This window comes from Chelonus insularis, unplaced genomic scaffold (assembly GCF_013357705.1).
Source record: "Chelonus insularis isolate UGA/USDA-ARS -01 unplaced genomic scaffold, ASM1335770v1 contig_3_pilon, whole genome shotgun sequence".
NCBI lineage: Eukaryota > Metazoa > Arthropoda > Insecta > Hymenoptera > Braconidae > Chelonus > Chelonus insularis.
Genome location: NW_023276556.1, coordinates 3,855,032 through 3,882,909, shown reverse-complemented (window position 1 = coordinate 3,882,909; position 27,878 = coordinate 3,855,032). Strand labels below are relative to the sequence as shown.

At 28.8% G+C, this 27,878-nt stretch overlaps 1 protein-coding gene across 1 annotated transcript; it reads left to right on the top strand.

The window, feature by feature from the left end:
* On the top strand, positions 1 to 26,629 carry nau (nautilus). Its single transcript, XM_035085826.1, has 5 exons — positions 1 to 624; positions 1,433 to 1,706; positions 4,344 to 4,517; positions 12,273 to 12,351; positions 26,310 to 26,629. Exons 1-5 carry the CDS (start codon positions 395 to 397, stop codon positions 26,429 to 26,431), a joined length of 879 nt encoding a protein of 292 aa, XP_034941717.1. The 5' UTR covers positions 1 to 394; the 3' UTR covers positions 26,432 to 26,629.
* Positions 26,630 to 27,878: the final 1,249 nt, after the last annotated feature.

The following is a 27,878-nucleotide window of genomic DNA, read 5'->3' as shown; positions in this document are numbered from 1 at the left end:
GATATTACCCCAAGATGCTTACTAACTTTTCACTCTGATCTCTAACGTCGGACTTAAAACACATGCGTATAAAATCTAGTGACATTTTAATTCATTTTTTTCATTTTTATCATTATTTTTTACACTAAAATTAACACTATTTACAACTTTTAACAATCATATTCTAAACATTATTTATGTATACAGTTGTTCTTATTTTCAATCAATGGTTAACTAATTAATTCAACAAGTGCAGAGTAAATAGATAATAGGTGATCAACTAGTGTCTTGGATAGTGCCTTAAAATATGTGCTGTGTTGAATAAGTTGATAAAAAGAAATCTAGTGTTATTAATTAGAAGTAAAGATAATTTTTTTAAAGCCTTTTTATTGACATCTATACATTTATAAGTGAAATGATGACCCTGATGACAGACGTAGGAGTTTATCCCTACGAAGCTAGACTATCATATGAAAGTTATCATCCACATCGTCATCGGCATTTTTATAGCAACACCGATACTGGATATTTGCAGAGCTATGTATCGGAAAGAGATGAACATCCATCAAGAACTCGAAGTGTCGATAGTGTAACTTCACCAGAAAGTATTACTTCTGGCCACTATCGACATGATAATCTTATCAGGTTTGCTCAATTTTTATTTCATTTGAACTTCTGATAGTTCATTAATAATTTTAGCATAGCCATCATTCACTCTATGGATTTTTAATTTCAACTTTTTTAAGTTTAAAATTTTATCATCATTTAACAGACATAACTATTATGTTATTTAAATTTTTTTAATAAGAAAAAGTTGAGAAATAATGAAAAAAGAGACTTGGTTAAAGAATAATTGAATTTTTTTCTTTTAAATTTATTCACTAATTTGGTTCTTGTTCTCTATTACGTCAAATAAGGTTTCAGAATAATAATGAATAATTTCCAACAATATTATACCTAGAAGAAGCTAAGTTTAATATTTAAACTACTAAGACAGTAGACGTAATGAATAGAGCATTTCAAAAATTCATTTAGTTGGCAAAAAATTCATTCTATCAAGTAAAGTAATAAGAAAGAAATAAGGAAGCTACACATGTCTTTTTCTTGGCCTTAGTAGCATAGGGTTGACACATTTATCGGGACGGTAGCAGAAGTAGGATTGAAAGTCTCACAAAGTGGGGATGAAGTTGATGTCCAACGTCAAGAAGTGACGATTACTTTATTGGCCTTTAAAACGTTTTCACTTGATACATATATAAAACATAGTCCTTGCATTTATCTATCTACTTATCTCATTAGTTTAACATAGCTACAAACTACGTAGGCAATTTATTAATAAATTAATTAATTATTTCATGACTTATAGCCTGAATTAATTTCCTAAATTATTTAGTAAAGAGATATAAAATAAATTAGAATATCAAATATAAAAAAAAAATTCATGATGTTTTAGATCACAATTCCGTTACATCCCAGACTCAGATGATGCGTCGTCAGTGGTATCAGCCGACGCATCAGCAGATCCAGAGTCAGCATCTGCCGATGGCGATGAGACTAATGAAAGTGAAGGTGTTGAACATGTTCCTCATCCACACGTTTTGGATACCAGTTCACCACATGGACCTCGAAGGTGTCTTTTGTGGGCTTGTAAAGCTTGCAAGAAAAAAACTGTCACTGTTGACAGAAGAAAAGCTGCCACATTACGTGAACGAAGACGTCTCAGAAAGGTTGGTAATACTTTTTCTGTTTTATAACAAGAAAGATAATTTCAAAGATCAAAATTTCTTGTTACCTCCATGGACAAAGATGAATCTTCTCAAAAGTCAGAGTACTAATAAATTTTATTACTTTTGAGTCGATTTAGTAATAGTTTTTTTTGCAAAGTTCCAAGCTAGCATTATTAAATCTCATAACTTCTGCGTGAATGCCATATTTAGAAACAACATACTCACGTCATTTCATTCTGCAGCTTTCAATAGGCCTTATTACATATCAATCTGGAATAGTCCTTAAATAGTGATGATTATTCGTCCAGAATAGAGCACTAGTCAATCACAGATTTTTAATTGATCAGCTAAGTCAATTAAAAAGCAGGATGAGTGCCAGATGATGTTGACCCAATAATTTTATGTCGATTTTCGTGAGATTATTCGGATGTTTTAAGATTTCCTGTTCCTTATAAGATACACGATGTTTTCTGGCAAAGTAGCTTTGTATGCCAAATCACCAGTAGCATTTCAACTTTGTCTTGCTGAACAAAATAGAATGTCTAGCTTTATTCATCTAATGTTCTTCTATAATTAGTTGTGAATAATTGACATCAGCATTGACAAAATTATTGATATTTATTTAAAGCACTTTATATAAGCCATTCACAAAATATATTAGCCTATTATTACTTTAAAAAAAAAACTAAATAATTGTTGATGAGATTTTGAAGATTATCTTGATAGGATTATGCTTTTCATCACCAAAACCTAAGTACAACAATATCAGTTGAATGTAACCTGATGATAAGATAGAGTAACCATTTATAAGAACTATACTAAGATGTCTTTATCATAGTACTTGATAAGTAAAGTATCATCGAAGTATTTGAACAGTAGCAGGATGGTCTAAATAGAACATTTCCCAGGATCTTCTGGATCCTTCTAGCGTAGTTTTCATAGTGGCTTATCTGAAGTTTAGCATTTAGTATTTATCTACAAACTTGTAGAGTAGTAATCTCAAAAGTTTTTTCAAGTTACTTGTGATGATATTTTATTTATTTAGAATAATGTCAACTTCTCTGATGATTAATATTTGAAAGTTACTTTAGTATTTATTGAAGTGCCCTTTGATATTTGAAAATTCATTTACCATTGTTGATGAAAACTCTAGAGAAGGGCTTGAACAGATTCAATTCTAAGAGAAGTTATTGTTAGATTAAAGTTCTGCTTGATTGTTTGCTTTAGTCAAGAATGTCTCGTTCTGAACGAAAAAGCAACATTTGCCTAGATATTCAATTGGAATTCTCAATTTACGTAAAATGTGATATTAAAGAAACTCTTATGCTTGATTCCTGATTTTACAATAATTAAAATTTGATCTAGGGATTATTTTTTTAGATTCTGAGAAAAACAGCTTATTCAGTAGTTATTACTTTAGGATTATCCGAATCTTTGTTGATCTTTGATTCATGGAGATTTTTTTTAAGGCTTTAAGCGTAATAAAAAGGTGGAAAAGGTTTTTTAATTTTATAAATATGATTCAGCAAATGATCTTATAATGTAATTTTTACTTTTTTATAAATAAATCAGACAGCTGATCAGATCGATCAGACTGTAGTAACAGTTAAAAGCCCAACTTTGATTGAACCCATGAGGCTACTAGCTGTCAATTCCAATTTAATTAAAACAAACTACAAGTCAGCTGACCCTGAAGGGTTGAACTCAGAACTTCTCGTATGGGAATTAAACTTCACGGACAATATCTGCCAGAGAATAATTTGATGAGTTATGAAAACCAAAGCTTCATCGATTACTTTACTCGAAAAAAATTGCTTTTTATAAAAATAGCGAAAACAATTTTTAAAAGAAAATGAATTTTTTAAATTCTACTCTTCTCACGTGATCTAATATTTAAATTCAAAAAATCTATCCTTTAGCAATATTATTATACTTTTTAATAAAGAAAGTCATAAATTTTAGGTAAACATTGACTTTAGTGGAGATATGAAATGAATTTGCTTTGTCTGACTTTGATAATTTTAGTAAAGTATTTGAAGTTTTCACAAACTATTTTTACTATAATAAAAGTCATTTTCATTTTTACAGACAAGATAGATTCTGCAGAATTTTATTTGAAAAAGTTGATTTATTTTATTCTTACTTTTAAAATTCATCCAAGTTTCAAGATCTTTAAAAGAACCAATCAATAACTAACTTCAAATACTAAATTTATGAACTTACCAATTTGATGTAAATAAAAACTTCCATTCAGTTTATTTAATAAAGTAAAATTGCAAAATAGATTTTCATAAGGTTTAAAATACTTCTGATTCCTTTGATTAAAGGCAGTGGAACTTTGTAGCATTCTACTGAGATCTGAAACTATATAAAATGATAAATTTAGTCGACTGTACTCTTTTTGACATTGTTCTATACACTATCTAACTTGTTAATTAGATCGTATCAAAAGTTTAGTAGTGCTGTATGTTGCTGTTAAAGGTAGTTTTAATTGAATTTCCGTTTAAATTGATGAGATTCCAGTAGTCTCAATGACATTGATTTCATCTGCTTGAAATTTGTCAATGTATTGAATACTAATGTCTATATACTTGATGCTTGTTTAATTCAATAAATAATTGAGTAATTAATATTTAGGTGAATGAAGCTTTTGAAGTACTCAAGAGACGAACCAGCAACAATCCAAACCAGCGATTGCCTAAGGTAGAGATTTTGAGAAACGCCATTGAGTATATCGAAAGCCTTGAGGCTCTTCTTCAAGGTAATCGGTCGTCAGGAGGTAACTCAAACCACGTCACTGCGGATAATGTGGTAAGTAAACTCATTATTCAATTTCTCGTTGATTTATTCAGCTTACGTTATGTTCAAGTGACTAAAAAAATAGAAAAAAAAATTATCTGCATTTTTGTTCACGGCAAAGTTGAAATAAGCTCATGATCTAAAAGTATAAAAATCTAAAAGCGTTTTTAGAGTATTCGATAATGGTTTCAACTTCTACCAACAAATTCTAGGGATATTTCATTGTAAAAGAAAAATCCTCTCTTTTGGACTTCTGTATGCACGTCACGACTCGATTATTGCACTAACCAAGAACGACCAATGCTAATACCTAAACTTTGGAGAAACTTTGTTATTAATTGCATCTAATTTCTTCCAGTAAAATTGTTGGATTTTACTAAAAAAATGGCATTATTGGATCAAGAATAATCATATTTTTGATCATAATATTATTAAATAAAATAATAATACTTGTACAACATAACACGAATGATAGCAGGATAGATCTACCGCATTTCTGTCTTTATACTGCCACCATTCTGGATCCATCCTGCTCTTATCTTGTCTTCGTTCGTGTTATGATATACACGTGTTATTTTTTTATTGAAAATATTATGATCAAGAATGCAAGTATTGTCGATCCGAAAATATGATTTTGTCAGTGATTGTATTAATAATGTATTCAAGTCAGTGTATCACGATAATACTTCGTTTATTGTATTAATCAACTCTCTCGAGATACTTCAAACACTTTGATGTATTTATATATGTGTATATATTTTGAATAAGCTTCTGAATAGTTTACAGTAGAGGAAGCAATTCTTTTGATGAAATTGTAGTTTATAAACGCTTGAGAAAGTTTTTAAAATATATCAAAGCTCGGGAGAGTAATTTTTTTTTAAACGATATATTTTTGAAGATAATCTTTTATAAATGAATATGTTAGTTTTATAACAAGAATGAAATTTAGCTTGACAAACTTTTGAAACTATTTGGCCCGGTATTTTTAATTATATAAAATATTTGACAAATTTTTATCAACAGTTTTAAAAGATGATGAAAAATTTTTTATCGAAAATAATATTTTATTTAAAAGATTGCTAATTAACTTGACTGAACTCAACTTTTTTGTAATTTATTTTCTCATGACTTTTTATTCAAGTATTTTTTTGTGTATTACAAAATAATGTTTAATTATTTATCTTATTTTTATTTTCATTGATGAAAATCTATTTTTATCATATCATAAAAAAAAATTTGTGTACATTTTTAGATACTTGTTGTAAATAAATCATTATGAAAATATTTAGCAGTCTTAATTTTGTAACAATGATAAACGATAGAACCACAGAAGAATTCGCGGTCGTTTAATATTTTTCAATTTGTGTATAACACATCAAAAAGTTGGAGGCTTTTATTTTGATCTTGACAGATGGTTCACACTTTCGACAAATTCCATGACTTAGAGTAACTAAGAAGTGATATAAACACCTGAATAAATGAAGAGTTGAGGCAAGTTTCAAGTAAATGCGGCACGAGATGAATCTATTCATTTGTCGGTTTCCGACAACCCGACACGGACGACAGGTTCATGTAAACAGAATACCACTCGGAGGATTCTTAAGCCCACGATGCTTTCTACTTTCTCTATATCATCGGATATACGGGGATTACTGTAGTTGAGTCTTCATCTAATAAATATTCGTACTTTAGTGATAGCAAATAAACGAGCAAGAAAAAAAAATTTTAGTCTACTGGAAAATAAATATAAAAACAAGAAAAAGTGAAGAATTAAGAGAAAATAGCTTAAAAAAATCTTTAAAAACTTCCCAGGAGTCCTTTTTTTTTGGTCATGTCATTTTTTTTATCCACTTAATCTTCCAATACTGACCCCCGCAGTGTTGTTGGTGACTCTAAAAATTTTTCTTACGTCTTTTTTCAAAGTTAATACACGTGTTAGACACGTGGACCACATACCTCTGTTACTTTCTCTTAAAAAAATTTTTTTTTTCCTCTTTATGTCCTTAGATGTCTCATTTTTTACTTTTATACTTTTTAGATTGAAACTAAAAAGTTTGATATCTCATCAATCATACGACAACAAATACAATAGTCGTAAAATATTCTATTATTTTGTGTAAATTGATTGAATTTTTTTTACAACGCAAGTGGTAGTGGTATAAACGATGGTTTGATGAATAGCCTCAAGCTTTGACGTAAATTGAACATGTCAGTATTGCTTGTCAACATGATACTGCACTGAATTTATTAAATCATATACAAAATAACAATAAAAAAACTACCGGCTGTAATTTTTTCAAATCATATTCCCTCTTCGACGTAAAACGGTTCAATTTATGGTGGTCAAGAGATGACAAGTTTATTGTATAGTATTTAATGTAACGTTCTAAGCATACATATAAAAAAAAAAATAATAAGTCAACAACATCAGAAAAATAAGATTTTTGCGTAAGGCTCACACACTTTTGCTCTTGGTGATTTCGCACTGGGCGGGCGACGGTGGCATTCTTCCTGTGGGGATTACACAATGAAATATATTTCCCTTTCGTATCTTTCTCTCCTATTTTCACGTACACTCGTCAACGACAGTTATCTCTTTCACTCTTGTCTGCTAGTAATGTTCAACTCGCTAAATATAACTCTGCGATGCCACAGATCCAAGCGAAACGATAAATCACGATGCGACTGCGCGGAGAAAAATTCCTCTAATTTGTGCGAGCACCCTCTTGACTTTTCGTGAGAAAAAAGTTATCTCAAATGCAGAGACGAAAAATAAACATTAGATCGGAGTAGCTATGGACCTGTTGAAGTCTCGAGAACTCGCGAAAAAAATTTATTGAAACAACAATGAAAAACTTGCAAGATAAAAAAGGAATACTAGGGAATAATTATCGTTTTTTATTGGAAATAAAATGTCTATGAAATATTTGAAAACTTTTTTGGATCAATTTGCTCTTTTTTATGACCAGGAAGAGAGAGATACGAAAATACACTTAAATAAAATAATGTAATTTTATATCAAAATAATAATTTATTAATTTAATCACAGCAATTAAAAATACATTTTTAAATGCAGGGGAAAGGAGGGTAAAGTAGAATAAGGAGGCAAAGTAAAACGTTTGAGAAAATGTACTAATTTATTAAAATAAGTTTAAAATCACTTATTGCATGTTTTACTTATTAATTATTCAATTTATTAATATATTTAAAACTATTAAAATTTTTTAATATATTAGTTACTTTGTTGATTTTCGTTTTTCTTGGTGCTCTACTTTACCTCACCTCCCCCTAATTAAATTATATATTTATTTTAATTGTTCCAAAAATTAATATTATCATGATTAAATAATAATTATTATTCTATCAATAAAATAAACAAAGTTAATTAGATATGAAATCTTATATACAATGCTCTAGATGAATGTTTCAAAGATAAATATTAGTGGCAACAGGTAATTACATCACCTAAAGCACAGTTATTGTTTACATCAACATTAGTCTGGAGTTGATGAGGGAATTTTTGGACAAAGAAGCCAATAAAATAGATATAAAGCAAGTGTAATGTGTCAATGGACCTGTTGGCATGTTCTTTGGGCATAGGTTCCTAAGAAAAATATTGGGTGAAAAGTCCAAAAGCTGGAAAATACGAGGAGGTGATGATCAAGCCGGAGGCAAAGAAATAAGGTCGAGAGTAGCAGACGAAGTAGAGTCTATCTCGCTTTTTCTTTGTGGATCTCAGGCGTTTTTAGACCATATATCACCCGTGGACCTCAAAAGAGTGTCGAGTATCTTCAACGATACACTGGAGTCCACGTGCTATCTGCAAGCGCAAACATTGTGCTTATTTAAAGCCAGTATCTCACCCACAGTATCGTTAAGTCAGTGAGCTTTACGATAAAAGCTTTAGAGTAGCTTTCCAACTGTGACAAGAAAAAGAAAAATACAATAAATAAAATTAAGTAGAAAATAAAAGACTTTTTAGGATTCCCCATCTGATCTTGCGTGTCGGTCGCGTGCCTGTCACGCCGTGCTTCCAAGAGGTCCATTAAAAATCGTTAAAATTCCCCTCTTTTACAAATTTAAACGCGTAAACGCATCACTCGATATTTAGGTGAAGTGTTGATTTCCTTTTTCTTCAAATATTACAGTTATAAAAAAAATTATTTCCTTTCAGTAAATTGAGGGGAGATTGGAGCAACATAGGGACACTAACAAATGATGTTTACTTCAATGCTTTTAATAACACATTTTTATAGCCCTCTACTAGAGGAAAAATTACATTTAAGAAATAAATGGAAAGCCGACAGAAAAAAATTTGCTATATGGAGCAGCCTTTTAATTTTTGGAGCACTCTATTTTACCTGGGGTACCCCATAGTGCCTTGGTTTACCTGGTTATTTAATAACTATTCGACAACAAATATAAATGTTTTGATTGTTTTGTATTAATAATTATTCTAATATTATTCATATATTGAGCATGATAAATTTTCACATAAATATTCATTGATAAATAATGTAAAACAACTCAATGTATCGATAGGAAATTGTTTATTTGATTAAATTTTATTTTTTTTGTGAAAAAGATATTAATTTTAATTTATTTTTGATCGATTTTTATTTTATTCATGTAGGATCCACTTGTCAGTGAAAATTTCAGTTGTTTTTACAAAAGATCATTAATAATCCTCTCCACACATTTTATCGACCTAAAAGCTCATCAATCAAATTCAAAATGAAGGTCCAAAAATTTATTTGAATAGCAATAAAGTAAATAAAAAACAGTATCTATCAAAATGCGGAACGTTTTACGAGTTTCATGAGACTATTACAATATTATAATGCTACACAGGTGGAACAATTTTAATCCTAGAGGATTTTAAAAAATTGTGCAATTTTTATCAAACAGATGGAGTCTGTCGGTCTCTTTATTGTGATCACTGATGGTCACAGAATATACTTCTGAATTTTATCACGTTCTAAGTTACGTCACGTACATATGAGAAAGACTCTTTTGACTTTTTTTCTCTAACTTTATTTTTTGTCAACAACGACCTAACGTTTTCGTTCATACAACTCTTTTTTCCAACCACCAGACGGAAATAGAAGAGTATGAAGCAGCAATCTCGCGACCACCACATAGAATTGAATCAAGAATTGAAAATAGAGTTGAAAAATGCCATTATCAAAAGAGTAATTTTCTATTCGATAAAGTCGATAAAGAGTGAACTTTACGATGGAAGTGTCTGCAAAAGAATATCTCACATGTTCCAATCAATAATTTCATCAAGTTACACACATTCTTGAAGAGAAACTTTGATTAAAAATTTTGCACCTCAAGCAAATCAGTTAAAAATTTCTTAAGAAGTTTATATCTTTTCAAAAAAAATTTTAAAATCGATAAAAATAGGGTAAAATAATTTTAATTAAAAAGTATCTTTTTGAAATGCTAATATATTTTTTTTACTATCACATGACGGAGTTCTAATCATACCATATATGGTGATGATTCACTAAAAATAGTATTTAGAGTCATCAGGAGAAAGAAGAAATAAAAAAAATAATAATATATAATTTAGAAATAATAAAATATATCAGTTTGTTTTACCTTCTTGTACCTTATATAAATCATTTTTTTATTATTTTAACGAAGCTTTTAAAGTCCTGTAACGAGGCCAATGATCTGTTGATTTATCGGTCACTTTAGTTATTCTAGAAACAAATCACATTTACGATATATTTTATTTTTTTAATAAAAAATTACCTTCGCCCACACTTTTCATTCGTTTTTTTCTCATTCTCTCATCTAACTTTCTTGGCTTTCAACAATCTATTTTTTACTCTGATGTTAAAAAATGATAATTTCATGTTTTGATCTTTTTTGTACTTAATAATTATTTATTTTTAAGTAGTAGACAAGATTTAATATCTATAACATTTTTTTTTCTTTTTATACACTAGTGTAGGAAGTTAATAAAATAAAATGAAAAATTTATATGAAAAAATAATGACTGAATATCCTCTAGCGATCATTATTATAAGTGTTGGAAATAATTTTCATCCGAAAGCCATAACACTTCAACCATGAGTAGGAGATATAATTTATATTGAGTGAGACATTTAATGGGGTCGACACATTATCCTTCTGGGTTTATGATGTTTGCCGGACGCGAGGCATGAATTGACGAAAACAAAAAATCGCGACATTCTGACGCCTTTTTATGATGACTAAATGCACATTGATTACGTTGTTACATCAAAATAATATTCATAAACATCCTGTCAACCTCATCATCATTATCATCATCATTAAATTTGAATTAATTATTCATTAAAAATAATTGAACAAATCTTTTTTTTTGTTAAATAAACTTATTACTCAAATTTAATATTAAATTGGATGAATAATAGATAAGCATCAAGATGAAATAAGAATACTCAGTGAATGTCAAAAAGATAAATAGAAATATTAGCAGTGAAAACAAGCTAGCATAAATTTATTGACTGATTTGTTGATGTTATCACAATATATTTTCTCAATTTATGAAGGTAGACTATAAAATGGTAGATTGCAGACTATTTAATAGTGACATAAATTGCAGTTGCTAACCACCGATAAATAGAATCATTAAGAGATATACCCAAGAATACAAAATATACTTGAGTTTGTCTTTAAAATAACTGTCACTCTTCCGAATAAATAGTCCATAATTGTGTATGTAGTAGAATGAGTACAAGTCCTAGGAATTCAAACTCAACAAAGTACGAAATCCCTCAACAAACTTGAGTAGACTTTGAGTTTCAAGTAGTTTAAATACCACAGAAATTAATGTTTTTCATGTAAAGATAACAAAGGTGAATAGCTAGGCAAACTATGTGTCACTTGACTGGCTCTAAATTGCTTCAATTTAAGATGAATGACAATGAAAAAGGTTTAATGTTCATTGTCAAGATATCTACTATTTTTTTTTTTGTACCTTTTTTCATTAATTATTTCCTAATGACACAGGCAAATTATTAACAAAATAATTAAAAATAAATTCAGCTTCAATAAAATATAGAACAGTGAATTAGAATTTTTTTTTTTTTAATTAATTGAAAAATGTGTAAAACGATGAATAATTGAATAAACCACAAAGAGAATTTATTGGATTTGGTTTATTTAAATTACATTCATACTAGATCCTGCACAAATTTAACCATTTTCTGTATGTTCCACACACGACGTACCGACGGAATCGAATGTAGAAGAGCTTAGCGAAGAGACTACTTCGAAGCAATTGCAATTCTGGAATAATCAGGTCGTAGTAAATTACTCGATAGAAGGCCAGAGTTCGGATTAGTCCAATGGAACTGTTACTCTTGTTTATATCGATCAAAAATGCAATCTATTCCATATGTCATTATTCAACACACTTATATCTGTTTCTGTGGATGACTAATTGAAGCAATTAATGAACTAGAAAAATCATTAATCTTATCCTCAGTAACTGAAGTAAAAAATCTAATGGGAAAAGTTTCATTAAGATTTGCCTAAGTATTTAATAATAATCATCATTTACATGACATCTTGATTCTTGATATTTTCTTAATTAATTTTATTCTGTAATTGCTAAAGAAATATAAGAAAATATATTAATTAATTTGATTGAAGAGAAAAAATTTTTTTGCTGAGTAAGAAGCTACTTTTTTTATTCACTTGATCAATCATTAAAACTCATTAGTTTATAATTCGATCAATAAAAAAAATTTATCATCAATTTTTCAGAATAGTGAATCAACACAGTACGTGACAGATAGACTACGTCAGTTCTCCGATCCATTGGCAAGGTTTCAACCGATAAATGGTGAGTAAAAGCATCATTTAATATTCAATATTTATTTAATTCTCATTAGCATAGAATTGGAGATGAAAAAAAAATGAAGAAAAATATACAGAGCTGATATTGACGTTTGCCTGCTTCTTGCACTTACATAGAAGAAGCTTCTATACTTTTTTTTCACTTCCCAACGTCTGTTATCGCTCCTTGACGAATATTGATGATGGCCTTCTTCATCCCTTTTCCTCTCAAACTTCCGTACGCTCTTCTGAATTTTCTACGGAAAATTTCTCATCGTTTTTTTTTCTTTCTCAGTCTTCTTCATTTTTGTACAGCATCTTACTCACGTTCCCATCTAATGACTCTAAAACTGAGCTTTTTTTTTGGATTTTTCGGTTTTAACGACCCTTTCAAAAAGTATATTAAACTAAATATTCTTTCATTCTAGTTGGTTTCTTTGTATTTGAAACACAAAAAAAAATAATAACTCTCCATGATACTTTTTAACTTCTGTCTCTTAAACACTACTGACATCTTAATGAAGCACGATTAATCAAATAATCTGTGGATATTAGGCGGAAATCCACTGAGAGCGACATTCTTGAGATTTCAATTAGTCTATTCCGAACATTCAAGGGTGAAACCAATGAGATTGGACTCGTTAATTGAATTAGAATCTCATCTCCTCTTATTATTGACTTTAATACCACATTTCGGTAAGTGGAAATTAAATATAATGCACAAACTTCCAAGACATCTTTGATTCAAGTTTGTCACCGAGTTTAAGATTCAATAATCTTCAAGTTTGTTCAAAGAAAATGTTTAATGACTGGAATGTAATTATTCAGAGTTTAATTGACAATAACCCATCATTAAGTTCTGGAATTGATGATAATTGAATTGTATTAAATAGTTTGAGATTCAATGTTTATTGTTATCATCATTAATAATAATAATAATAATACAAGATAAAAATAAATAGATATCTATTTGTGTTAAAGTTCTGCCAAATGATGTATTTTACTTACTGCAGTATATCAGCAAAATAATTTCATGCCACGTGCAGTTGTCCCAGCGCCCGGATCATGATCTTCTTTTTTGCCAAGTTGCCACTATCCTACACGTGGTCTCGTTCATGTCTACTGACAGGGTGGGAAAAAATAGTGAGCATCTGGTTATCAAAACTGCAAGGAGAAGCAAAAGTTTGGTGCATCTGGATGGTAATGCACAGGGTTACTGACCGTTTTTTGCACCCGACACTTTCCCACTGTTGTATTTTACGTACCCGTATTATTCATGTCTTCGATTGAAGTGGTTTTAGCTTTGTGCTTTCATTAAATACAAGACCAATCAATTTAACTGTTCAACTAGTTTCGTAAGATACTCAGGCGATACTCATTACAGTTCACTTGTGCTAGCAATCAAGTGGAAGGTGTATTGTTCCATAAAGTTTACTAAATTGGAAAATATGTTTTAATTGAAAGGAAGAAATTCAATGAAGAATCAGTGAGATGCAACGTAAAAATAATTGAAAAATATCATTATGATGTTGAATATTTTACACCTAGAAGTTCACATGGTTGGATTTTAATTTTATTGAGGTAAATCTTATTTAAGTGAAATCATGTTTGGACCTTTGTGCATAATAAATAAAGTCCTTCGTTAGTAGATAAGCTTGAGCTCTCTAGATTTTATGGATATCAAAATTACAATATGTTAGCTTGCAGTTTAATATGCAACGATGCATTGGGTGAAACGTTAAAGAGAAAAAGCTATAACGAATGTCAAACTAACTGAGACTGCTGGAAATAAATTTCACATCTTTATATTTTCCTATATTTTACATACTTGAAGATCTTTTCAATTTAAAATAAACATTTATTTAATTTAAAAAAAAATAAAACAATTAATTTAACATCGTTAATGTGTGATTATAAATCTAAAAACGTGACATTTCATTATAGATTGTAGTATATTTATCCAAGAATGAGTAAAAATAATGTATAAATTTGTTTAGAGCTTAATTCATTGATTCAAAAAGACATTCTGTTAAAATATTTTCTTTCCTGTTACATTGTAGAGTATTTTTAAGTAGATTAATGCTGGACATGAGACGGAGCATTAAGCAGATCGGTATTAATGAGTTTTGTCACCCCCGAGTGGCACTCAGTTCCTATTTGGTTACACTCATCCGTCTATAGATAGCCCACCCGTGAGTTCTACTCGGTCCTCTCTCTTTTCTCCTCTCCCCAATGAGAAATATATGTACTCTGGATAATCCACCTTAAAAACAAAACGGCTCCTCATGTCAGTAATTTATCTGCATTTATTTTCATTTATAAATTTTTTTTTTCTATCGTCTCAACTCTTGCAAGTTTTACATGAAAACTGATAAATTAATTGTAATCTCTTGAGAGTAAAGTTATTCATAACAATATTTTACAACTCTCTGTTTTATATTTCTTTTCTTCAATATTACATCAACAAGGGAAATATGCAAGCTTTTTAACCACATGGTTAGCAAGGTATATACCATTGGATAAATAATTATTCGTAATATAACCCAACACTAGGGAGTTTTTGGCCTGATTTCCCTAACTTGGCAGTGAAAAATCATAAACTTGCATTATTTTATTTTATTCCTTGTTTCCTGTGGTTTACATTGCTGTTATCATTCCATAACATTGATAAATTAAAGTCATAAATATTCACCAGGTAATTAAAAAAATTTCTCAATTAAACATATCTCGGAATAATTTAATTAATTCAACCACACAAAAAAATGATAAATTTAAATAACAAAAATTTTTTATTCAAGTATTAATAAAGAAATATGGTTGGAGTATTAAAAAGCTTAAATATATCCTGGTGAGATGTAGATAAAAATAAAAAAAGACCAAGAAAAATCAATTACCTCAGTATAATGAATGAAAAAGATATTACATGACTAAAAGTTAAATATAACCTACGTGATCAGAATCTAGAAATTCCTACAAAAGTGATAGTCAAAAGAAACAAATAAAAAGAGCGATTAAGAGTGTGGGAAGGAGAGAAGATATCATCTAAGAAAGCCGTCGGATTATTGCTTCACGCTACGTTAACCAACGTCGTATATAACATACCCTTAGTATCTCATAAACTGATATAAAAGAACATAATTAAACTACTCCTATGACATTGGTCAATATCGACCTAAAACTTATCATTAATCATGATCAATAATAATCACTATTTATTCCCCATCTTAGTAAATATTTATTGATGGCCAATTGATTATCTCCAAAATTCTTTCTTAAAAGCTCTGAAATCATTTTTTTCAATTCGAGATCTAACTCTCCCCATAATTTGATTAATTCTGTCATTATTTTAGTAAGTGTAGGACTTATTTATTAATTAATTAGTTTAATCAATAACTGATAATTTATTGGATTACATTGAATTTAATTTCATGTAATAAATGCAGATAAATGAAATTGAAGATCGAAAAATTGATCACTTTAAAAATAGAATAAAACAAGCAATTTCTCGCTCGTGTAAACAATGTCGATCGAATTATTGCACGATAACGAGTGAGCAATTCGTTGGGTGATAATAAATTACACTTTTATTTCCATTAAACTCCAAAACATCATCAGAGATAGTAGGAAATTTGAAAGCAAAATGTAAAGAGGATGGCAACAAAGCTAAATAAATAGTATACCTAACTCTAACATACTCAATGCATTTACGAAATTTATAGACGTGTGATAAATAGAGCTAGCATAGTCTAAGATGTGATAGAACTTAATACTAACCACAGGGACTAATTTCCAGTATTTACAACTCTAGAAAACTAATTTTCGTATATTTACACAGCCTTGTGAAAGTTACGAGTATAGTAAATAAAGTCACCTTACACTCTTTGAATTACGCAGTCGTTAAACTATGGTTAACAACCCCTCTCCTTTGTTACTCTCACCTAACTCAGATATTAACTCATAACGCAAAAGTTAAAAGCTCGCATTAATCTGTTAAAATTACCAAAGTTTTGCATTATTGATGGTTTATATATAATGTTTATCGTCAGACATTGTGTTTTGAATTATTATTTTCAGTTTACAACACGGAGAGAATTTTTTTATTAAATATAAATACAAAAAGTGACACCTCCACATTTCGAAGTTTAGAAGTAAAAATATTATTATTTTATAGTAAATTTTGAGTTCTTGTAAGTTAATTTGATACTTAAGAGGTGTCTTGGTAGAATAATTACTTACGACAACCCAAAACTCACTGTTGATCAGAAGTATTTTTATTCCCAAACTTCGAAATGTGGACTTGTCACTTTTTGCACTTACTTTTAATAAAAAAATTCTCTCCGTGTAATCTGTTTTTTTAAAAGAGTTTTTATTTAATACTAGACATTTTTATTTAAATATATTTTTAGTGACATATTAATTTTTTTGGAGCGAATAAAAATGAAGAATAAATAATTAATTGGCAATAAAAGTTTATTATTAGGAAACATCAGCAACGAGAGATCGTAAATTAGTTGATTTTATTCTGATTCATCGAGTGACCGATTATGTAATTTGTATTACATTTTGATATAATAAAAAAAATTGAACATCTTTAGTAGATTTATTTGTTAAATAAATTTATTGTTTGGCACACTTTCATCGTTAGGTTTATTTAGCATTCGCTTTTAGGCTATTTGATTTATTGGAATATTTTGTTGTCAAAAAAGTTCCATCACTTCATTGAGTCAAAAATAACTAGAAATAAATGATTATTAATGAAAATTTAACCTAAATGTGTTATTATTGTCTTATTTATTTACGTTATTTACTGATTCTTAATATAAAATCTTTGAACACTACAATAAATTACAACATTCAGGCAAACTCCAGCAACAAGAACGCCCTAAATTTCAGCTAAGAAATTAAAAGTATTGCAGCACTTGGTAAACTACATTAGATCACAAAACAGATTACGTTAGCAATCTTTGGAAAGTTCTTATTTTTCAACCGCAATCATTTTCAACTTTTCACTGATAAAAAATAAACGATAAAGTGAAAAGTTATATAATAATTATTATAAAAAAATTCTTATGGTTTCTGAAAGAGTTTCTGATTGGGCTTTTGAGGAACTTAATATAAATTCACATCAAATCCATCACGATAAAATTAAAAAAATGTTTTAATCATTTCATAGCATGCCTCCAACTAGAGTGCCGATAAGAATAATTATGTTTTATAATAAACGAAATAAATGAAGGTAAAAAGAAAAGATGAAAGGGTCAAAATTATTCATAGCAAAGTATCTAAGATGTAGACCTCAAGATCTAAATGACTTCCATGTTTATAAAAGCCTGCTGATGACTAGAGAAGTGAACTTTTCTATTATCAAGCTCTAAATAACCCAGAACCTTCAATTATACACCACAAGATAAATGTTACTGAGAATTATACATTTGTTGATGATGCACGTGGGTGGTAATATGATTGCCAGAAAACAAAAAAGTAGAAAATGGCCCTGATGGTGGACAGGGTAAAGGCGGGTATCAGTCCAGCGATCGTGGATCCGTTCCAAAACAAGCCTCGTTTGCGCACTAGTATATAGTAGTGAAGTACCCGCGGCCGCTTTAAACTCGACAGTGAAGATGAACAAGGGAGTGGGAAAAGTACACGAGGATTCTCGTTTCTCTTGTGTAGTTGTCGGCACGATAATATAACTCGTGGATCAGAGCCAAATCCAACAGCACGCGAGAGCATTCATTGCAACGTTTGCATTGCCATTCGATATGTGTACCCTCGTGTCTCTAAAGTGTCCTTCTCACTTGCCGCGAATGATGTTTATGTGTGGGTTTTCTGAAATGTAAGAAAACATGTATTAACAATAACTAAATTTTACATTCAACTGATGATGTGTGGTTATTTTTATATATTTTTATATTTCACTACTAATGGTTGGTAATATTTCAATAGTGTTTTTATTGAAAAATTACTTGAACACAATTGGACAGAAAGTTTTGAAATTACTCAGTAAATAGTAATTACATTTTTCTGAATAATTATTTCACTTTTTTTCTAACACAAATCAAATTATTTCTAAATAAATAAAGACAATTGAAATTTTGAGTAAGCCAGAATGGAGTAATATTTAAATACAATCATAGTTTTATTTTTGAATAAAAAAGAAAGTAATTATTATGCAAGTATTTGAATATGATAAAAAAATTGTAATAAAATAAAGATGGTTTAATAAAACATGTATTTATGTAAAATAATATAATGTGAATTTGTTTTTAAAATAGTTGGAGTTGTTGATCACAAGTTGGAGTTATGATAAAATATTAGTAACTTAGAATAATAGTACAATTAGTAACAAAGGCAATTGTTATTCAAAGGTAAATTACTACTTACAGAGAGCAAAACAAAATACCAGTGTTATGAGCTCTTATCTCTATAAATACTCTCAGGATTAATTAACGTTAATGAACACTTGGCTATTGGCAAGCGTAGAGCATAATTTAACTGCAAGAAGACAGCGTTTTTGGTGTCCCTCTCGTGTATCTCATCTAACCTTTGAGCTGTACTCAAACTTTATTATTTTTCTTTTTTATTTTCAAGTAAGAAAGTCAAGTTATAGACTTTCCAGTGCAAATGTAATGGCTGTATATCAGTAAAACCGAGCCATGGTGCCAAGCAATTTACCGAAGCGTGTCTCATGCCGTGTGTGGATGCTGATTATTTTAATTAATGCTCAGCCGTTTCGTCTCAACTCCTTGGAGAAATTTGAAAATGGTTTCCTCATTCACTATGCTTATAATCCTCATAAATAAATTTAAGGACGAAAAATTCATAAATAGCAAATTAGGCTTCATATTTTGACATCACAATCAATATAAATCTTGTTAGAATAAATTTTCAAAAAATTTTATCAATTTAATGAGAGTCAAGGGAGGTCCTTAATGTTGACGACATTTGAAAGCCACACTCGAAGTGCCATATATTGTCACAGAGCATTAGCATGACGTATTGCAACAGTTCTAAATGTCTCAGCCAAGATCTATACCTTGGGAGAATCTCTACATACTTTTAAAAATAAATCCATAAACAATAAAAATAATAACGTCAGTTACTTATAGACATATATATTATTCAAGGTTTAATAATTATATTACTTTATTTAGCTTTCGTAAAAAAAATTGTTTAAATAATTCCTCATCTAAACATAAAAAAATATTGTTAAAAATTTGTTTTAACATTTTCTTTCTTGATTAAGTTACTTGAAAATTTATCTTTAACTTGTTATTGTTTTTTTTTCATTAAAAATAAGTAAATAAAAAATTATGCACTTATGAATGCAATTATCTACACCAATAAAATATTTAATGGATGCCAGAAATTTATTTTTCTTTAGTACATAACTTTTTTTCTAGAGACATTTATCTCATCTTGAGAACAGAAGAATACTCTTTTTAATTCCAACAGATTCTTAGTAATTAATAACGTTATTATGATAGTAAGTTTAAAATAGTCTGAATAAAAGTTAATCAGGCCAAATGTAAAAGTTAAATTTCCATTCGAAGTAACTGGTAACGTAATTTAAAGTTCCACAGTGTACGAATGCGTATATTTCTAACTAATGAGTAGGGAATAAACGTGACGTTGTATCCTTTCCTGTCAACGCTTTCCTCTTTCACTCTCACCTTCTATCTATCTCTCTCTCTTTTAGTTAGTGTGCCCAAGTGTAAATTAGTCGCGGGGTAACTCTTTGAAGATGAAAATGTAATTAAGCTATCTTAATTCAAGCGAAAATGTTGATTTGCACAGAGAACAAGGAACCTTGTAATAGTTTGCATATGACTATACTCATTGTCAAATATTAATTAAGGAGTGATGTTTTAATCATTATAAGCTACTCTTTAATATTTTTTATCCTTTTTTACATTTACTACATTAGCATAAATATGCGAAGAATTAATTTACTAAATGAATTCGTTCACTGTTTTTCATGTTTTTACGAAATAATTAATTGATGAGTTCTTTCACTGAGTCACGTAATCCCATCGGCTTTTGAATCATGAAAATTAATCCATCACAATTGTAATCATGTAATAAATAACACATGTAAATGATTTTTGGTAAATTTATGGAAATTTTTGATAATGAAAAATTCACAGTCAATTCGTTATTCAAATAAGTATCAAATAACGAATATTTCAATAACCACTCACTAATAAACATTTTAATTGGGATTTAATTTTTATACTTTAGCAACATTTTCAATATTATCGAATTTCAATTTAATATCAGACTACTAAAATTCAAATATCTCAGTAAATGGGAATAAATTTTATTGATCAATACATTTTTTTATTTATAGTGTATTTTACTATTTAATTATTCTCAGAGTAAACAAGTGAAAATTTAAAAATATTAAATCGATTTTTCTTTCAATTAATAAACATCTATATTGGAAAAAAAATTGGAAGTGTTTGATTTAAATACATAGCCATTTAAATACACAATCACATCAAGTTTAAATTCGGTTTTATAGAGATTATAATATTATACGATGAGGTTAAATATTCTTTCATCAATCATTTAAAGGGTTAAATTAATAAGAAGTAAAATAAAACTAAAAATAGCAGAGCTAAAAATAAATTTCGATTAACAGAAAATAAATGTTCAGAAAACGACGAAAAAACTTAATTCAAATGGTTTAGAAACTTCAGCTTGTTTCGAGATTAAGGTAAAAAATTAATGCGTAGCACCATTTAAATTAGGCCGTGAAATGAGCGTTTATCATGGCAATGAATTACCATGTCATATCTAGAGCAAGGGATGAAGGATGAAAGTGCATGGAAACAAGGAACTAGATGATTCATAATGCATGTAATGATTGAAATATAGCAACGCAATAATAAGTTTAAGTGCACTTAATATTTATTGACAGTATGTTGATGAAGAATATTGACTATTCATAGCCATGTCGATTTAGTTTTCAAATAAATATCTTATATATATTAGCTGTCTCTATGATGAAATTTGACTAGTTATTTTTGCAGATGACGTTAGTTAATATTATGACGATGGATTTGAGCAAAACGGACGATTAATCGCGCTGATTAGATGAAATCTTCGTAGGTTTAAAGTCTGCCAAGTACAAGTGATGTGGAAACAACTTGAGCTAACTTAAATTATACTTAAACGACTTTTGTCTTTCACGTTGGTCTCTGGAGTTTTACAGCACAAAAAAATCAAATAAGACTGAATAATTACACTTTATAAAGTTTAATGATCTAGAAGTTATAGGTAAGACAATTAATTTGATGAAAATAAAAGTGAGTAGCGAAATGCTCGAGGGAATAGTGTTAAAGTACATTGAAAGTACATCATGTAAAAGTTAAATAAGACATTGGAATTTTTTTTTTCAATTAGAGGGATTTTAATTATCACTTCACTCTTTTGGGAAAAAGTAGTTTTATAAAATATTTATTATTCGTGACATGTTGAATGTAACTCCATTTATAACACTTTTTTCTACAACATTTATAGATGATTTTGATTAAATAAATCATACTTTTTATTAGATAATACTTTGTCTAAATTATTGGAGCAGTAATGAAATCATACAGTTAAAAAAAAAGCTAAAAAATTAGTTCGTTTACTGAAGTGAACTGAAGCTTACTAGTGTTTTTAACGATTTTTTTATTAATCAACTAAAATTTTTGGAAGTGAAATAATTTGGCTTTGTTCCGATATCGAATTTAATTTTCTCTAATTTGAGAAACACGAATATAAAAAACATTGAATAGCAGTAGTTGAACAGAATAATGTAAAAGAGTTTATTTTTTTTTACAAAAAAGTACAGCATTTACTTCCTCTTCTCCATAAATTTTTATGGTTCGTTGGATATAAAATTGGAATTAAAATTGACGAATAAATTATAGAAACAAGATTTAATTTGTTTTTAGTATTCTTTCTACTTGTTTGCATATTACGTGATTCTAGTTGTTTCTTAAAAGATCTGACTGAGCAAGAAAGGGTAGTTTGTAGCGGAAAAAATAACAGAGGAATAAATACTTACCCAGCTTGCAAACCTCTGCTTTTATGTCTTCTCAGCATTCCACTAAGCACATCACATTTCCCAGCTACTGCACTATAATTGAAATTTTCCTACACCACAAAGATATCGTTAAAGTCCAAGAACAAAGGAACAAAAAAAAAACTTTATTCCCAAGAAATGAATTTCATTTATTTGAATGAAAAATTCAAGTTCAGCTATTGACAAACTTTCTTCTCATTCAAATAATTTTTTCTCAATTTTTCTTTTGTTTTTGATTTGATGAAAGTTTTTAATTAAATCATCTGGTAGGTAACAAACTCTTCCATTACTTTATGTAACAACAATGAAAAAATTATGAAACCAAGTCATAGTCTTGAATTTCAGAATAAAATATTCACAATTATAATTCATAAAAAAACTGTTGGAATAAAATTCATTCAATAGTTTTTTTTTGAAAATTTTTTATTCTATTTTTTTTAAATAACATTAATATATCTAATTTCAATTTTTAAATTGTTCTTAATCTCATAAAAGGATTAATTAATTCAATAAACTTATTCAAACATAAAACAAACACTTTCATTCAATTAAAAAAGAGCCAAAATGAATTTGTTCATAAAGTAGGAAATGATATTTTTAAAAACTTTATTTTTAGTAAATAACATTTTTCGAGTTATATATTTATTTAAAGGTCTTCTAAGACCTTAGTAATGTCCTATTAAAAACAAACCAAATCTCTAAAGCTAAATACATATTTGTCAATAGTTATTAATAATTATTTATAGAATTCTAAAAATAAATTTATTCTCATTATTTTTTTTTTAAATTTTATCCTATTTTTTTGAATCTTATTTAATACGAACAAATAATTCTGTGAAAAAATATACATATATCTGTTGAAGATCATAAAACGGATATTGAAAGATTTATAAGATTTTTAAGCAAAGATACCAGCACAGTTAAGCTGATTCACCATGAGAGCTGGGCTTATCGAGCTTTCATGCGGTTACACCGAATACACCCGTAGATTCCTACAAATGACATTTTCTGAGTATAAACTTTTCCCAAGGCATCTCATACAAATTATAGAATACTAATTTTCCCCACATTCTCATAGGAAATTTAATGAAATTAAAATTTTCATCAGTTAAGAGGTATATTTTATCGCAATCATTCAATTTATCAAGTGTATAATAAATCTCTAGAGAATTTTAATGCTCTATTAAAATATTTTAATACTGAAAATAAAGGTAGTATAATAGTAAAAAAATTTTCCAGATAAATAAATCCTGAAAACTCCAGATTTAAAATTTTCTGTCGACAATTCCCAAGGCCATTTTATGATGAAAATTATTAGGACACCTGCTTATATCGATAACTTTTGCTATTATAACTTTTATAATTCATAAAAATGATTATTCTCCAACAATTGAAGCAATAATTCAAAATCAAAGTCATCTATACTTATCATAACTCTACCAAAGTATTTTGATTCATTAAACTACATTTAATGTAAAAAAAAAGAACTAAATAATAAATATTTCTAAATCATAATCAAATTGACATAACAAGACTCTTTACTGTATAATGTATAATTATTATTAAAAATGAAATCATTCTTGATTTAAGAATATTATATTTTCAGTGTACTCAGCTTTTTTTAAATTACTCCAAAATCATAAATGGAATTTAAAAAATAAAAAAAATGATTTCTGAGTCAAGAGACAATTTTTAATAGTATAAAACGAAAAAAAATAAAGAAGTGTGGTGATACAAGTTGGTACATATGCGTGTCAGTGTACTATAGAGAGTTGTTGAGAGAATAGCCACCTGCTCTTGGTAGCCAAAGACTGGCATCTGTCAACACGTCTCTCTTCCAATATTTCTATATCTTTCCAAGACGCAGTAAAGTATCAAGTTAACTTAGAATATCTTGATCCAAGTGGTAGGTCAGTTACAGAATCGAATATTTTTCTTGTGTTGGCTGGCATCAACAGTTAGTAAAAAAAACAACCGATCAAAGCCTCTAGTGCACTTTCTATAAGTATTATTATATCAAGTAAGACGAGAAGGTCGTTAATATTAAGTGTTCTGTATTACATCGCAGCACATAAATGCTAAATGTTTCGGACGTCATATGAAGACAGCGGCTCATGAGGAACGACACTTGGCGGTCTGTAAGTTGGCTTATGATGATGACATTTGTGCCAGCCCTCCGATAATTGGTCGACGATGATGATTGTGGTCGATGGAAGTCCCCTTTCTTATTCTTTAACACTTCTCTTGCGTCTTCATCTTCTCTGATTCTGACAGACACTTATCCACCAACTCACGTCTTGTCTTTTCTTTTCTCTTTCAATTACTTCCTTTTGTACCCCAACTCTTCTTGCTTCTTCTCTATTTCTACTTTTTGTTTTTAACATTGCTGCACCCGACTGTCATAGCATATATTGTTCCTCTTCGTACAAGTGTCTTCTAACAGCAGTTGTAGTTTTCGAACAAATACGAATTATCTCATTTTCTTGGCAATAATTGTTACAGTTTTACAGTGCAAAAATGTGAAACTTTACTCGAAAATAGTTTTAGAATTGCTGTGATAGAAGTTTTGATTGAAATCCAATTTTCTTTTTTATATTTTACTTTATAAAAATTGAACATCAAAAACATTACTTTTCTTATTACTTTCCATTCAAAGTAGAACTCAAATCTTTTAAAGACTTTTAATAAATTATTTTTATCAACATCAATTAGTTACTAATTTTTTTTATCTAAAAAAGACAAGTTTTTACCTTGAAAATAAAAGTATTTAAAAGTTTTAAACAATATTGATGAAACATTGAATTATTTATATTACTTAAGTGGAAAATATTTAATTAAAAAATGCAATAAAGAGAATAAAAAAATTTTTAATTTCCTGTGAAACAAATAGTTCTTTCAATAAATTAAACTAAAATGTTCACTCGATAGCTTTTACCTTGAACCATTTGCAAATGCAAAAGAATATCCGGAGCTCTTGAAGAAAACTTTTTTTCATTATTTGTAGTGTTTTTTTCTCAAAGTTCAGGGGTGGTGTATGAGTTTCATGAGACGTTTGGTCATATACAGTAAGAAAGAGAAAGCTTTGATGTCGTTATTCTTGGCAGCCATGAACCCCGGCTGAACAAGCACTTTTCATATTCTACCTTGTTGCAGTCTACTATGACTCTCGATTCATCATGTCCTCATGTCTCTCATCTGTGTTATATTCTTTTCTCGTCTCTTTCGCCATTGTCTTGTATTTCTTAAGTGAAATGATTTTTTATTTATATCCACTAATGTCGCCTTAATTCACACATGAGTATATGTATACATTTGTCCCAAGAAAATGATGTCTGGATTCGTAGAAGTTGAGTAATTAACTGATGTAATTATACTGCAGGGAATAGGGAGAGTCGAAGTCAATTTCTCGCACCCATTCCAAAGCGCTTCTGTGAGTTGCAAATGGCCCCTACGACCTTCCGGTCTATTCAATAATCCTTTGTCCAAGACTTCAATGATGCCGATTAAATTTACCGTGAACTAATTGCCACCCTTTCCAATCTCCCGTATTCTACAATTTTTTCCATTCACTTTTTACTATTTGAGAAACTGTCAAAGTCAATTAATTTTTACTCTATTAAAATGAAATTTCGTTCCATTTAATGCATTTATCAGCATCATTTTTCGAAATATGTTGATCTTGTCAATTAAAAAAGCTCTCACCCTCTAGTTATGGCAGGAAAATTGACGTTTAATAGAGTTAATTGCTTTCATTGTTAATATTGAATATGATCGACTTTCAATTTTCCTACCTATTTTCATCCTATTACTTGATACTTATTTTATTTTGTTATCTCTAAAATTATAGTGTGCACAATCTAATCAGTATTTCTCTTGTTTCCTTGTTTCAGGTTTCGAACCAACAGAGGCTTCTGCGAATCAAAACACTGGGAGTAGTCTTGATTGTCTCAATATGATTGTCCAGAGTATAAGTGGCGAATCAAATGATAATAATTATCCATCGAATAATTAGGATATGTTCAGTATTAATTTTAACAATCATTAAGATGATGAGAAATTTTTTAGAATGAAAATTATGATGGATAGGTAATTTTGTATCATTTTATTTTGTGACCAAATGAATATTATTCTTTTTAATATAATGTAATGTAATTATTTAATATGATTCATACTCATGAGATAATTAATTAGTTTATCTTTGTTTACCAAAATAGACGCCAAAGATTAAAAAAAAAATATGATTATTTAGTAGTCTTTATTAATTAATTAATAAATATTTAATTAGTTTATAATTATTATTATTATTATAAAATTAGTTTTAATTGTTAATCATTATTATTCTTATTAATGAATCAAATAATTATTGATAAATTTATTCATATGTATCGTTAAAATATCTCAAAATTATTCATGAAAATGCTCAATTGTTTATTATAAATAGTTGCAATTATTAATATAAATAATGAATAAAATTCTGATATTTATGAAAAACAAAAAAATGATTTATTTTTAATGGAGGAGATAATTAAATATTGAGGAGTTTTTGAAGTGTATTAAAAATTTTTAATATTGCATGTATTTAAGAAAATCCATCAATCAAACAATAATTAACTAGACTTGTCAGCCAAGTAGTTCGAAATATTAATGGAGTCAAGTGCAAGGAAAATTTCATGAAGCATCTGACAAAAAGTTATTAATGATATCCATAAATGCCTTAACACTCGAGCTCTTCGAAGATGTCAGCTACAAGTCGACACTTTGCTGGAAATATAACTTATAATGCATGGCTATAAAAATTGAAGGAGATTGAAAAAAATACTTGGTGCGTAACTTTAAGTGAGAAAAAGTTAGATAAATTATATGATATTTTTATTATTTATTTCACTTTGCTCAGCAAAAATAGCATAAAAATGAAAATATGATGAGTAAAATTTTTATTATTATTTTATCAAACATTAAATAAATAATTTTCGTATAAAAATACCAACAGAGATGTGTTGAAAGGTAGAAAACAAATGTCTTCACGACCATTCGCCAAATTAAGAGTTAAAATTGATAAAATAGTGAGGAACAATTTGTCAAAGCATTTCGCTTGTCTTTGTAGTTTTACGTTCTACGGCAGATTGCTTTTATAGCTGTTTAGACAACCGGTGGATGGCTTACGAATGACATCCAAGAAATCGACATCAACGTCTTCGTTTCGGTGAATTTGCCACGTCGTTTAGAGACTTCGTTCCAGATAATTAAGATAAAATATCGTTAAATATAATTACAACAAAGTCAACAGTAATTTGGTAATACTTTGGTTTAAATAAGATACTAGATACACCATGTAACCGGAAGTACCAGTATTAACAGTGTTTTCTTTTTCATTTGATCCTTGGCTGGTTCCGCCTCTCCAATGATATTTGACCCAGCTCAAAGGATATATTTTACTAACCTCAACAGACAACTTTATT